Raw genomic sequence first — 15,553 nt, 5'->3', positions numbered from 1 at the left:
TTACAATAAATCAGACATATACATTTTCCTAAGAATATTTAGGTAATTAAACAAGATGAAAATAAAGTTCTCATAGGCAAAACACTACTGCACTTTTTGGTGCTAGGGACTGAACTTAGAAACTTCATACACGATGAGCACATACTCTACATGGCATTATACCCCTAGCTCAGAAGATTTTAAACTGAACATTCTTTTCCTCACTAATTTTCTTTTTATAATAAATTGATATTAAAAATGATAATTGGAAAATATCAGTTAAATCATTTACTGTGCACAAAAAATTTAAGATAGTTGATTAATTTCAATCAAGTGATAATTAAAATAAAAAGCTATGCATTTGGAAACAACTTTTGAAATTTATTAGAGATCTTCTTAAAAAGTGAGTAGTGTTAGAATTTTCATTTATTTTTAGTTCAAAAATATTAACATAATATTTTCCTAACCTTTACCTGAAGATAAAAAGGAGATAAAAGAAACACAAAAGGGCCGGGGATTTAGCTCAGTGGTTTTGCCGCCTGCTGCGCAAGCGCGAGGACCTGAGTTCGATCCACGGTACCAAAAAAAAAGAAAGAAAAAGAAAAAGAAACACCATGGAATTCTTGAAAGAGGTTTCTATTGAATATCTAGCATGTATGAGGCTTTGGAGATAAATCAGACATTGAACAAAATATTCTCTATTCCTGTGCAACTTACGTTCTGGGCACCTGCAAATGCATAAATACAAGCACTATATAAACACACATGGTATATGTGTATGTGTTTGCATGTGTTCTGGGGGTTAACTGTTATGAATCACATACACACACAGACTGTATGTGTTTGCATGTGTCCTATGGGGACACATAGCAATTATGCTTTGAATTACACACACACAGTATAGACACACAGAATGTACATATGTGTTTGCATGTATCCTTTGGGGATAACTGCTATGAATGACTCACACACTACATATATATACATACACACGTGTACGTGCACAATGTACAAACGTATTTGCATATGTCTTAGAGGAACGACTGCTATGAGTGTACATATATATTTGCATGTGTCTTAGGGGAAAACTGCTGTGAATGTGCACACACACTATACACACAGAGTACACATATGTGTTTCCATGTGTCCTATGGGGATAACTGCTGAATTAAGCTGGCAAGGTAAGGCAAAGGGAGTGCGGATGGTAGAGAGAATTGTTATCTTGTGCATGGTCATAGAAAATGCTTCTCTCGTAAGGTGCCATTTTGAATAAAGACCTCAAGGATATGAGGGAGTGAGCCATACAGATACCTGCAGGAAGAATTTTCCAAGTGGAGGAAAGAACAGCGCAAATGCCCAGGGGGAGAAGTTTATTGAGGTGTGAGACATATTTTAAAGGTAAAGAGAGAATTTGATGATGGTTTACATACAGTTTTTGGCCTAATAACAGGAAAAGCACGGTTGTCATTCATTGTAATGAGAACAATGGAGGAGGACTAAGTTTTGCTGGAGAAGGAAAAAATAGCTATCCGAGTGGAAAAATTCAGTAGAGACTGAATTTTAGAATGCAGAGTTCCTAGGACAGTGGTGGTAAACCTATGGCGTGCATGCTGCAGCGGGCTGTTTGTAGCACTCAAAGCTCTAAAAGGTTCACCATCAATGTCCCAGGATTTATAAAACAGAGCGCAGCTGGTGATGTCACTTTAAGTTCTCTAGGCAGCAAGTGATGACACAGAAGAGATCTAAGAACTGAACCCTTGAGAACACCAGTGTGCAAGAGGAGGAACACTCTCTAAGAAGGACATGAAGAAAAGCCAGAGAGGGGGTCAAGGATGGAGCAAGGAGTTCTGTCACACACTGGGGACGGACTGAAAAAGATGCTGACTGAGAGCTAAGCACGGATTCTGTAGTGGCATGTAAGTCACTGATGACCTGGAAAAGGGCTGTTTCCATGGAATAACAGGGCCAGAACCAAACTGCAGCAAGTATGAGAGGATGGGGAGAGAAGGCACAACTGACACAAAGCGTGTATACTCTGCAGAAGTCCTGCTGTGGAGATCAGAGAAATCAGATGATGGTCAGTACAAAAAGAGTCTAGGGAGCTTTGTGGGTTGTAATTTGGGATATTAAATAACAAGTTTGCATTCTGATGGGAGACAATGCATGAAAAAAGTGGGCAGCTGCAGAAAAGATGTCCTTGAGTAGACCAGAGGATATGGGTTCTAGTGGCTAAGAGGAGGAACTAGTTTTGGAGTAGGTCCTTAAAAAAAAATTGAGTAGCCAGCTACTAAGGGAGACTGAGGCAGGCAGATGGCAAGTTCCAGACCATGTGAAAAGACTGAAAAAAAAATCACCTAATTTCACTGTGGAGTTTCAAACTCTCTCTATGAAGCTGCCAAAATGTTTTCTGGAGGTAGAAGTCTACAGCCTAGAACTGCTCAGTGATGTAGCAAGTGACAAACAGGCTCTAGGTGCAGGCACTAATGCTCGGTAACTTGGAAAATCAACATTTAGTCAAGATAATCTTATAAACCATTTACTCAAGTGTTTCCAGTGTTATTTAAGAAAGATCTTGTTTGTCTACTTTTTTTTTTTTTGGTACCAGGGATCGAACTCGGGTCCTTGCGCTTGCGCAGCAGGTGGCAAAACCACTGAGCTAAATCCCTGGCCCTTGTTTGTCTACTTTTAAGGCTGGTTGTATGGCAGCTCACCAAAATCTCCCTATGTAGCTTAAATTTTAAAAAGAAAAAAAAAAGTGAGGCTAGGAAGTTATCACACAGTTAACCAGGAAAGGCAGGTACTGAATTAAAAATCTGAAGATCTATCAGATTAAAACAATTCTGCTTAGCAGTCTGGAATATTACAGCAGTTAAGAAATACAAACACATTATATCCTTTTAAAAATGTATATACTGTCATTTACAAATGTATATAACGGGGGCCGGGGATTTAGCTCAGTGGTTTCGCTGCCTGCTGCGCAAGCGCAGGACGCAAGTTTGATCCCTGGTACCAAAACAAACAAACAAACAAAAAACAACAAATGTATATAATGTTTAGAGAATTTGTTTTTGTTACTATAAAGCCAAAATGAAAAATCAATACAATGACTACTTTGGTTGAATTTTCTAAACGACAACAACTCAACAAGGTATCAAGAACTACTAGAAGAAATCTGCACTTCTATCTCCTGAAACTACTAATCCCATTCTTGTTTTCTCCTGAAAAACTCCAGGATATTCTCCCTACTGGCTTAATTCTGACAGGAGAAAATTAAAACTAGCTACAGTTGCCCCAAACAAAGGGCCACTTGGTTTCTAACCTCCTATCACGACTCTATAATCTGTAGGGTCTTCTGCTGTGGGCCCTGAATTACTATCTGTCTGCTCTCAGTCCATCTTCTAGTCCCAAACCGCTTCTTGTCCCAGGGACCCATGTAGATTTTTCCTCCTGGGACTGCTCACTCCTTTGATGACTTCCAAGATTCTCTGTTCTCTCCTTCAGTTTCTCCACAGAGACTAGCAACCTAGAACTTCCACCTGTTTCTAATCAGTAAACAGTCTATACCCAGACTGACCGGACAGCAATCCTATTTAAGGAAACTACAATCTAGACATTTGGGCTTTGACATCTTGTACAAGAGTCCTTCATTCACCAGAAATTTTTCAAAAGAGGTCAATTTAGGGCAGGGGATTTAGCCCAGTGGTTCTGCCATCTGCCTCCCAAGCACAAGGTCCCAAGTTCAATCTCCAGTACCAAAAAAAAAAAGAAAAAAAAAACCCCAAAAAAGAGGTCAATTTAGCTTTAATGATTATGCATAGACCTAAATAAACCTGTAAGCTTGAGCAGATACATCTGTAAATAAGCAGGAATGTACACACAGATCTTATATCTAAACAAACTGAATTCTCATGTCTGAGTGGGCTACTTAATTAGAAACATAGGGATCCTCTGAGAGCCTCCCAAACTGAGTTTTGTGTGTACTAATATCCCCACCCAATCCAAAGTTATCATTTTCTCTAATCATATATGTTTTGTTTCTTTTCTTTTTTTTTTTTTTTTTTTGTACCAGGGATCAAACTTGGATCCTTGCACTTGCAAGGCAGGCAGCAGAACCACTGAGCTAAATCCCTGGCCCTCTAATCAAATATTTTTAAGGTTAAAATGAAACCAAAGGGGGGAAAAAAAAAATTATAACACTAGAAAGACACTTTACTTAATACTCATCACAAGAAACTTAAGATGAAAAAATTTACAAACAGCACATTACATGAAAATATTTCCAGGCTTAGCTTAAGAAATAACAGAGTGCCAGGGATTTAGCTCAGTGGTGCCGCCACCTGCCTCACAAGTGCAAGGCCCTGAGTTTCATCCCTGGTACAAAAAAAAAATTAGAGATGACTGAGAGGCATTACAGAGAAAAGAACATAATATTCTAGAGTTACTTAATATTTTTTAAAAATAAAATTATGAAAATTTCCTTTTAACCTACTACACAGGTTTAGCACATCGCCATATATTTCTAAGCTTTAAATATATAATTTTATGAATACTTTTTAAACAGAATAGTCTTTTGTTAAGTGTTTGAGACAGTAATATACATAAGAATCAGAATGTCTGCTGAAATTCTGGACTATGTAGGTAGAATATGGTTTCAAATGATCTCTGACACATCAGTCAAAAATACTAAATACACAGGGTAAAGAGGCAAAGGAGGAGGAGGAAAAAAGATATACCAATTGATTTGGAGTTACACTTGAATACATTTATTTTCCTAATTCAGCTCCAAAACCCAAAGCCAATTTTGTAGTACCCTCTCCATGTCTCACTGCTCAGGTCGTGCATTTTGTATATTCACCTCACTTACGACTTCATTTTATTTTTATCCTACCCATTTTTGTTTTTCTTTTCTTTTTTTTTTTTTGATACCAGGAATCGAACTTGGGACCTTGCGCTTGCAAGGCAGGTGGCAGAACCAGAGTTAAATCCCTGGCCCTCCTACCCATTTTTCCATCTGTCCCATTATTTATTTATATATACAGCCACATGATTTTTAGATAATATTTCTGTAACTCACCTTAAAACATCTGTAGAGAAAGCTAAGAAAAATAATCTACTCAGTCTTAAAAGTCCCCAATGGAGCAAGGTAAATAAGGGATCTGAATGATATCTGGATAGCTAATCACAGCATCTCTCCGAGGTGTCATCAAATTTTAAGAGCTTACTGGAAATACCTAGAGTTAATGAAGTGGGGTCAAAACTTTAAAGACTGAAACATACATACCCTATTTAGCCTATACCAGCTTAAAGATAACTAACTAAATGTCTCCCAACACTCTTGCTGTACCTTTAGTGACTTATTGATGGAGGGAAAATGATACTCAGAGATTAGAGATAAAGACAACGTCCCTATCTTTGTGAGAACATATTCTAGTAAGAGAAATGTCATACATAAGTTGAGGAGAAAGAGAAGAAAGAGGACTCTGTCTAGGAATAATCACGAAAGACCTCGTTTGGATAACATCTGAGCTGAGAAGGAAGGAAAAAAAAAGGGTTAGCTGTATGATAAGCTGGCAGAAAAACTACTGAGGAACAAAGCACAGTAAGAACTTAAGTGCAAATAAAAAAGAAAGAAGGGCTGGGGATTTAGCTCAGTGGCGCCTATACCTACCTCACAAGTGCAAGGTCCTGAGTTCAATCCCGGTTACAGAAACAAAGAAAGTGAAAGAAAAGAGCAGAAGAGAATTCGACACATTAAAGGAACAGAGAGGAAATCATGAATGTAATAACCACCAGGGACTGACAAAGTGGGATCAGAAGACCCCAGAGAGGTGGAACAGGGCTAGGCCATATAGCTTCTTATATGTCCACAGTAATCTTAATGTTTTTTGTTTGGTTTTGTGGTTGTACTGTATTTCCAAATGCATTAGATGCCCTGGCGAATTATAAACAGTAAAGTTGTATAATCTCATTCAACATTTAAAAATACTCAGTCTAGCTGGTTTGTGGAGAATAACTTATTAGGGGAAAAGAATAAATGCAATGAGCTAAATTAGGAGACAAGAAATGATGGTGATATGAAAAGAAGTAAATATATTTTAGATACGGAACCAACAGAACTTGTTGATGAATTGAATGTGGGGCATGAGAGAGAGGAATCAAGAATAACTCCTGGGTTATTAAAATAACTAAATAGGCAGGTGGTCTTATAATTTACTAAGCCATAAAAGGACTAAGATCAAACTAATTAGGAAACAGAAATGGCAGGAGGCTGAATTAAGGTTTAGTTTGGACTCCTTAAATTTAAGATGTGTAAAGACAACCAAAAAGAAATGTCCAAATAGCAAACAGATGTAAGAGTATGGAATTCGGGGTACAGGACCAGATTGTTGATATACCTTTAGGAGTTTAAATTTAGACGCAATAAATTAAAATCTACAGAGAAATGATAGAATCACTGAAAGACGAGAGTATACAAGAAGAAAAGACAGTAGGATTAGGAGGTTCAACCATAATACTTAGAAGCAGGTAGGAAAGGAAATATGAATAATGGTTACTGAAAACCAGCCACAATTTATAATACTTAGGTAGATGTGTCATAAAAGCCAGGAAAAGAAAGTGTTTCAAGAAAGCATTGACGTGCCACCTGCCTCGCAAGCTCAAGGTCCTGAGTTCGATCCCCAGTACCAAAAGAAAAAGAAAAGAAAGCACTGACAAGAGTAGGTTAAATGTAACTGGGTAAAAAAAAAAAACTAGTAAGATACTAACGGACAAATATCTTCTCCATTTGTCAAGATAGAGGTTATTGGTGACTTGACCAAAAGTTTTCAAGGAAAAAAAAGAGCTGAAAAACAGATTTTGGTTGGTCATGAATAAATGGGGTAAGAAAATGAAGATAGTATATGTGATCAACTCTTCTGAGGACTCTTAACTATAACTGGAGTAGAGAAGTAAGGCAGTAGAGTAGCTGTGAGGGAATGTGGGATAAGAGCATATATTTTCTAATGGAGATAAGAGTATTTTTTTTCTAAAGAGATAAGAACACATTTAAGGCTGAAAATAATTTGGCAGAAAAAGCAGTAATAATGACGGAGGAGAAGAAGCAAAGTCCTTGAGAAGCTGGAAAGGGATAGGAACTACACCAGCAAGACTTGATAGGAAAAGACACATTGATTTCAAAATGTGTTTTTGCTTCTAGCTTTAGACAATGTGAACACAGATGTGGAAAGCTGGATGATTCAACAGCAGTACAATGTGTGCTTTTCTTTTCATTATGAATGAGAAGTTAGTAGCTGAAGGCAGAAAAGGATCAAGGAGAGTTAAGAGTCAGAGAGATACAAAGGGGTAAGCTGAAAATTTTGTACAGTTGGACAGCAACAGTGTTCAAAGACAGATTGCTCTGACACAGTGTTAAGTACCCATGAAAATTTGTGGCTTTCTTTACTGTCACTCAGTGATTCAGTTGCAAACTAAGAGTTTGACTACAGTTCTCACATTCCCATTGTCCCTTTCCTTCACTAATAAAAATGATAAAAATAGATGCAAGAGATACAAAGGAAAAGCACAAACATTTACATAAATAGGTTTCCACAGCAAGTCAAGTACAAGACAAACAGCTGTTTATTTCTCCATCTCTAAGCAAGGAATTAAAAACCATGCCTGTAAGCTAATACTTCCACCTGCTACACCACCCAGGACAATTATGATACTCATAAAACCATCTGGACTTAGATAGGCTATGATAATGATGAGACCGGCCCAAAACAAAAAACCAAAAAAGCAAAAAAACATTAAGTCCTTACTATTGAAATGCTTGACTCTGGGATGAAAGAGCCAGAGTCAGAACAATTTATAGATATTCACCTTTATATATTATATGTAACAAAATTATTTTCCTCAGTAATAATACTTAGAAACATGGAAATATTCCAATTATCCATAGTATAGTCAATCAAAATTCTCTCAATATTCTCCCAGTTAAAAATATTTCTTTACTTTCTTTGGAAACTATGCACACAAAGGTGCTAAGTAATAATTCAATGGTCATATGATCATCAAAAAATGTTTAATATGAATGATTTAAATGACTGTAGTACTTAATGCATTTCTGAAATCAGTTTAGCAATTTGAAATAGAGTATTAAAGTACATTAAATATCTCTTCTAAAAAGTTAAAAAATTAAGCTCTAAAATATTTAACTCACAAGTGTGTAACTAGAATTAGTTAAGATGACAATTTGGTAAAATAATTATTTTTCATATAAATATTGGAGGAATAATTTTTAAAAGGCATTATGTTGTTGACAAGAGACAACAGAATCCATCATACCGAATATAATGGAAGAATTGTATGATTCAAGGAAAAATAACAAAGAATATACATACAATGGAACTAATAAATAATGAGCAGCTATATTTTCATTATCACTTCTATGTACACACACCGCCAAATAAATCTTTCTAGATTTAGGTCTATAATGGTGTATAAAATACTGGTCTACCTTTAATGATCTGTGTCAAAACACTACCTACTGGTAGTTTTTTTTTAAACTTGTTTTATGTAACTTGAACATTTCAGGTGTTTGTTAAAATTCATTCAAGTTAGGCACATCTGAATTCTGCTTAAGTTACACAATCATATATTACATATCATTTTGATCATTTATCCCCACACGAAGTTGATATGATTTAGCATCTTACAAAACAGACTAAGGTTTGCAGTATTAGAAATCATCAGATGGAGAGCAGTCCACTGAACAGTGACATCCTTACCAGACTGATGATGCGCATGGTGTCCAGAAGCTTCTGCGGACTGCCTTTGCTCACTATCTGGAGAAGACAGCAAAGAAGTCGAGTGGGGGCTTCCGGTGGAAAAGCCTACTGAATGAGCCTGAGCAGACGTGGCAGAGGATGTAGAAGGCTGAAGAAACTGCTCAGCTGGGGCATCTACGTCCATTGCAGTTTCACCTGCTTCCAGATCAGGACTCGATGGGACCGCAGGAAGAGTGGAAACATCTGACTGACTTGTTCCACCTTTAAAAAACACACATTAAGGCAAATTCAAATTTTAAATGCATTAAAAAACCAACAACCCTAAAAAAGATAATGTTCACACACTTGGTACACACAAATTTATTATTTCAGGGTATCAGTAACAGCCACTGGTGGTTTGTCCACTTGATCAGAGAAGCTAATCTAGAGGAGTAAAAACCTAGGTACAGAACACATTTTTGTTAAAATAATCAGTCTTTCCAACTATATAAAACTTGTTTATAATTCTGTATTTTCCATTCTCAAAGTACATTTAAAAACAGGATATCCCAGGCTTTTCTCATTTCTTTCTTTTTTTTTTTTTGAAATAAACAAAAGAGCTGGAGTTCATGGAACCAGAATTCTGGAATAGACTGTACAAACCTTGCGATGACCACAGACCTAACACATGGTGTAATTTTGATACACTGAAACTAACTTTTATAAATAATTTTTACCAGCTTCCTGATGACTTTATTAATAAGAAAAATTACCTCTGGGGCGAGATCTTCCTCGTCCTCTATTGCTTTGTGCAACTTCACTTGCTTCTTCAAACCATCTTGATAACATATCAGACATTCTCTGCATCAATGATACATTGGGACTTTGCTCTCCTATTTTAACATAAATTTTATCAGTGAGCCTAGTAGTAAGTCAGGATCTTCTATTAATGCAAAAACCTAGATGTGAAGACCTTTAAGATATAAGCAATTTTTAAAAATCAATTTGCCTAAATTATAAGAATGTATAAAAATCCACTGAAGTCCTCACTACATTTTATAGTTATTATGCAAATGATTCTTTGTGTGGATGGTAAGGTCCTTAAGAATAAGGCTCACATCTTCTTCATCTATGCCAATTTGTCTACTCTTATGTACCTTCTTATCTCCCACCCTGACCCAAACTTACTTAGTCTTTACATCTAAGAATGCCCAGCTAGGAAGGGCTGTTAGATTTCAAGTCAAGGAGAGTAAAAGAAAGGTTTCCCCTCTCACTAGAGCATTACTGTCAAACACAGACACAAATATACACGTAGGTTTTTGAAAATTCAGTTTTAGAAAACTTTACTGTCAGCAAATTTCAGATAACTGAAATTAGAAGAGATCAGAAGGTATTTTGTCTTTTCTCTCATTCATGTTCTTCCTGCAAATAAACAAGTTTTTATTTTAAAACTGATGAGCCTGGTGTCAAATTAAAAATGAATGTTACAACTCTATTCTACAATCATATAAAATGGAAATGTTTGTATGAAATCAGAATTTTATATTTTATTGCTATTATATAATGTAGCTTTACATTTAAATAGGTAATAACAAGGATAATACACTGAAAAATAAGTTTTTGATCACAAAAGGTTTTTGAAGTCATTAGAATAATTTTGTCTACAGACTCATTTATTTAATAAAATATACTCAGATTAATCCTATTCAAAGGGTACCATACAAAAGCACCCAAGATGGTTTCTTATGCTTATTTATTTATTTTGGTACCAGAGATCAAACTCAGGACCTTACACTTGAGAGGCAGGCAGCAGCACCACTGAGCTAAATCCCCAGCCCTAGTCTCTTATGCTTGTAAAGCAACATCAAAGAAAAAAAATATGAGCTATTATAAAACTTTCAGGTTAGAAATTTAGTTTCCACTTTTCTTAATATCTAACAGAAGGTGAAACTAAAGAAGTCTGATAATACCCAGTGTTGTATGGGGCAATGAGTATTCTTAGAAATTGAGTAGGAATATACATTAGTGCATCTTTTTTGGAAAGCAAAAAAATTTGATAACTATCAAAATTTAAATGTATAGCCAGGTGTGGAAGTGCACACCTGTAATCCCAGTACTCTGGGAGGCTGAGGCAAGAGGACTGTAAATTCAAATGCACCTTGAGTAACTCAGCAATTTAGCAAGACCCTGCCTCAAAATTTTAAAAAGGACTGAGAGTGTAGCTCAGTACAAAGACTCCAGGTTCAACCCTCAATACTGCAAAAAGAAAGTACTGAAAAAAACAAAAGAAGAAAGTTACTGTACTCATCCAGTGACTCAATCACTCCACTTCTAGGTAGCGATCCTATGCTGTATCTGCACACACATATTGAGATATACGTGCAAGGATATTTGCTGCAGCATCTTTGAGAGTAGTAAACGAATTGGAAATGAGCTGAAATGTTAATTTGTAAATAAAATATACCAAAAAAGCTGGCCAAAGTATAGTTACCATCTCGTTCTCGTTCACTCTCGGGCCTTGCTCTGGGTCCAGTATCTGACCAATCACCACGAAGTCGCAAACGCTTAACTGGAGGCTGCCGTAACTAAAAGATAAGAGTAGGTAAAGTGTATGTAAGTGTAAAGGAAAATCCACCCCATCACACCTTTCCCCAGGCCAAGGATCCAAACCCAGGGCCTCACGCGTGCCCTGCAAGCACCCCACCACTGAGATACACTCCCAGACTCTCAATGCTTAAAGTACACTTTCAGTCAGATGATTTCCATCTCCCTATCTTGATAATCTATGCAAAAGCGATGCGAGACACTGATATAAGTTACATCAGCCTCTTGTAGCACTCATGAGGATAAATATCCACTGATCCTGACAGCCTGTACCTAGTATCCCCAACTCAGAGCCTGAATGTAACTGCAAAATCATATACACGAGATTTCCAATCCCGCCTCTATCACTTCCCAGCTGATAACATGAAGTTCACCTGTTTCAGCCTAATTTTTTATAATATGGTAACAAATACATTTTAGCCAAAGTACCCAGACACCTAACAGCTGAAGTTATTATTTTTACTTATTCTTGACAATTTACTCTCCCTTTCTCCCCAGCATCTATTCCAAACCTCTACCACTTGCTGCAACCTTTCTAATCTTGACCAATAACTTTTTCTCCTCCTGCAGCGAATAGAAAGGCCGACAGAAACGACACCAATTTCCTCAGATGAATTCTAACACTGATCACGTAACTCCAACTTCCTAGGTCCTTCCAATCTTTCTAAAGACATGGACTACTTGCTCTGGTTAAGCCTACTCCATCCATATGTCTATATTTACTTCTTCAATTCCTCAAGCATCTTGCCGCAACAATCATTCTCTGTCCTATACATACATCCATTTGCTCTTGCCAGCATCGTGCTGAAAGTTGTTTTTCATGTAAATAAGACACTACCTCGATTTTGGTTTTCTCTCCATCTGTAATCCCTTCTTTTGCTTCTCTCTACTCTGAAGCTCAAGAGTCAGCATTCATTCTATCTGCCATTCCTTTCTTGGGCCACAGACAACATTTCCCACAAAGGTTACCAACGAATGATCCCTTGGCAAATTCACTGAGCAAGGATGAAGACAGCCAACGATATAAATAATCAGATGGCAGGTCAGCACCTTTCAGAGACTTGACATGTTCAAGGCACCTGACACTCCTGACCACTCCCCTTAATTCTGACCTTTTTAACATTTTTATAGCAATATACTTCACATCCCAGACTACCCATTTAAAGTAAACTCACTTGTGTATGTGCACAGATTTACAAAGTTGTCCAACTGTCATTACTGTCTATTTTCAGACATTTACACCATGCCAAAAAAAGTCCAATCCTATCAGCAGCTTCTAGAAACCACTTATCTACTTTCTACCTCTATGGATGTGCATATGTTAGATGTTTCATATAAGAAGAGTCAATGGGTGGCCTTTGGTCCCTGGCTTGTTTCACTCAGCATGTTTTCAAGGTTTACTCATAATGTAGCATGGGCCAATATTTCATTTTTAATGGCTGAATACTACTCCATTTTATGGATATATTGCATTTTTGTTTATTCATCAGTTGATAAAACATTGAATTGTTTCCATTTATTGGCTATTATGAATAATGCTGCCACTGAGCTCACTGACATGGTTTGGATCTGAACTGTCCCCCAAAAGCTCATGTACCGAAGGCCTGGTCCCCAGTGCAGGAACGTTCGCAGATGGCCTTTGGATAATGACCAGATCACCAGGGCTCTGACCTCATCAGCGGATTAATCCTCTGACAGATTTACAGCCCAGGGGCTACTGGGAGGTCGTGGGAACTTTTAGAAGGTGGGGCCTGGTTGGAGAAAGCAGGTCGCTGCAGTGCGTCCTTGATGGGTACTGTTTCATCCCTGGCTCCATCCCTCTCTGCTGCCTAGGCCCATGTGGTGAGCAGCTCGCTCCACCACACTCCCTGCATGATGTCTGTTTGTCACAGTCCAGAAAGAGCAGAGCCAGGTGACGATGGGCCGAAACCTCTGAAACCACAGCAGAGTGAGTCTTTCTTCCTTTTAAATTGTTTAAATTGTTTGTATCAGGTACTTTGTCCTAGCAATGGAAAGTTTCTTGGTGGTATATGTGTGTGTGTGTAGGTACAGTGTATACATATGTGTGTATGTATATAACTATGCATCTCTATGTATTTATGAGTGAAACTGCTGAGTCACAGGAAACCTATTTTTAATTTCTGAGGAACTGCCAAACTTTTCCAAAGCAGCTGACCGTATCACATTTCCACCAGCGAAGTGTGAGGGTTCCCATTTTTCCATATACTCACCAACACTTGTTACTGGCTTTTTAAATTTCTCTGCTTTGGCCACCTAATGGGTGCAAAGTGGTACCTCACTCCGGTTCTGCTGGGCACTTCCCGATGGCCAGTGATGCCCACCATCTCTGCATGTGCTCACTGGCCCTCTGTATAACCCCTTGGAGGAAAATCTTACATCCTTTCCCGATTTTTAATTGGGATATCTGTCTTTTTAAAGTTGAGTTGTAAAAGTTCTTTATATATTCTGATTACTACTCTATTCAGATAATAACATTTATATTTACAATTAACATTTTCTCACATTCTGCAGGCCACTCTATTTTTATCTATTTTTAAAAATAACATTCTGGCTGGGGGTGTAGCTCAATGGTAGAATATTTAACTAAATATGCAAAGCACTGGGTCCAATTCTCAACACCACAAAAGGAAAAATAAAAACAACATTCATTGATTTTCTTTTCCTAACTCACAAACAGGTTTGAAGGAAACCCCTGGTGACCATTAAGTTATAAATATTCTGATTTCTCCTGGAAAGCATTCCAAGTAACAAGGAAAATGGAAAAACAAACGCTCACATCCTCAGCAATGGAGACAGAAAAAACCAAAATCCACAAATTCCATATTATGAGCAAGTATGGCAAAGAGCAACAAAGAAAACAGCAAAATCTACACAGGAAGCCACAAGCATAAGCAAGGTGTAACTACAACAGAGAAAGAAGAGAGTCACTGCTATCCAAAATCTGAAACAAGAGAGCCTCATACTTTACACAGCTACATTTAGAATAACATAACCCTACTCCATGATTGGAATGAAAAGGAATTTTGATATTATGCATGAAAATAACTCATAATACAATTTAAGCAACTATTTCTGAAACAAGATATTCAAATTAAAAACAATGACAAGTTTTACTTGTGTGTGTGTGTCTGTGGATGGGGAGTAAACCCAGAACCTCAGGCATGCTAGAAACATGCTTTACCACTCATCTACATCCTGAGCACCTCTTGACTTTCTGAGTGTGTGACATAACTTAGTCAAGACTACTGAAAATGCCATAGCAATCATTCAGTCAACAAATATTTATGAGCACATTTTATGTACTATTCTAGATTCAGGAAAAAAATGAAGAAAACAGGAAAAAATGCTCATGTCAGCTGGATGATGGCAATACCCGTAAATCCCAGCTACTTGGGAGGCTGAGGCAGGAGGATCAAAAGTTTGAGGACAGACACCCTGGGCAACTTAATGAAATCTTATCTCAAAATAAAATAAAAAGAGCTGGGAATAGTTCAGTACTAGTATGCCTGAGGCCCAGGGTTCAATCACCAGTACCCCACACCTACATAAATCACAGAATATACAGTCTAGAAGAACTGACAATATATGAAATTTAAAAAGTAAAACAGACATAGAAAGTGCAAAGTATTATAAGGAAAAATAAATTAGAAACATTACAGGTAGTCCTAAGAGTTAAGGATTATGATCTTAAATAGGGTAGTGAGGCACTTCACCAAGAAGATATCAGCAAAAACTTACAGCACACAGAGAGGAAGAAATCCATATACTGAGCAAGGAAGAAATATCAGAGTTGGAAGGTATGCAGCTGTGGCTGGAGCAAAAGAGAGAGCAGTAGAAGCAGCAATAAAAGTCACGAGGACTTTCAATGTAAAGTTGTGCAGCTTTGCTTGCTGGGAGATGGGGGGAGCAACCTGGAAAGCAGTGAGATCTGACCTGCAGTTCAGAGGATCATGTCGGCTGCTGTGCAGCCAGACGACTAGAGAGGGAAGGCAGAGAGCCTAGTTAGCAAACTACCATTAAATAACCAGGGAGAGATGCTAACCCTTGGAGTCAGGGTGGTGGTACAGTGAGGGTGGTAAGCAAGTAGTGAGATCTGGGATATACCCTTAGACAAGCTATAAAGACCAGGAGAAAATGAGAGAATGGATTCAACAACAAAGTCTAATAATGGAATGGGACAGATGGGAAAATGCCAGAAGTGT

The 15,553-nt window shown here is 37.5% G+C and overlaps 1 protein-coding gene and 1 long non-coding RNA gene across 35 annotated transcripts in view; one reads left to right on the top strand and one right to left on the bottom strand.

Annotated features, from left to right (window-relative positions):
• The window catches only part of Dcaf6 (DDB1 and CUL4 associated factor 6), a 144,954-nt gene that overhangs the window by 59,877 nt on the left and 69,524 nt on the right, over positions 1-15,553 (bottom strand). For 27 of the 33 annotated variants that reach the window (XR_015449495.1, XM_087206855.1, XM_087206870.1 and 24 more), the window contains 3 exons: positions 11,218-11,311; positions 9,500-9,619; positions 8,748-9,008 (listed from right to left, as the gene is read on the bottom strand). Coding sequence is in view for 32 of the 33 variants with exons in the window: in XM_087206855.1 (XP_087062981.1) it covers positions 8,748-9,008; positions 9,500-9,619; positions 11,218-11,311 (475 nt within the window). In the remaining variant the exon portion in view is untranslated. The remainder of the gene's footprint in view (positions 1-8,747; positions 9,009-9,499; positions 9,620-11,217; positions 11,312-15,553) is intronic. The other 6 variants (XM_021244636.2, XM_087206856.1, XM_087206859.1 and 3 more) reach the window with 1 other exon arrangement.
• LOC110345846 (uncharacterized) lies at positions 1,147-14,464 on the top strand. 2 transcript variants are annotated; one of them, XR_015449503.1, is made up of 3 exons: positions 1,147-1,895; positions 13,164-13,278; positions 14,029-14,464. It is a non-coding gene; the product is annotated as an uncharacterized LOC110345846 (long non-coding RNA). The 2 variants fall into 2 exon arrangements; XR_002389448.2 differs by having other exon boundaries at positions 1,147-2,056.

The sequence above is a fragment of the Heterocephalus glaber genome, unplaced genomic scaffold (assembly GCF_053883595.1).
Source record: "Heterocephalus glaber isolate CG9 unplaced genomic scaffold, H.glaber_assembly_v1.0 deba00000738, whole genome shotgun sequence".
Taxonomy (NCBI): Eukaryota; Metazoa; Chordata; class Mammalia; order Rodentia; family Bathyergidae; genus Heterocephalus; species Heterocephalus glaber.
This window is presented reverse-complemented; position numbering and strand designations above follow the sequence as displayed.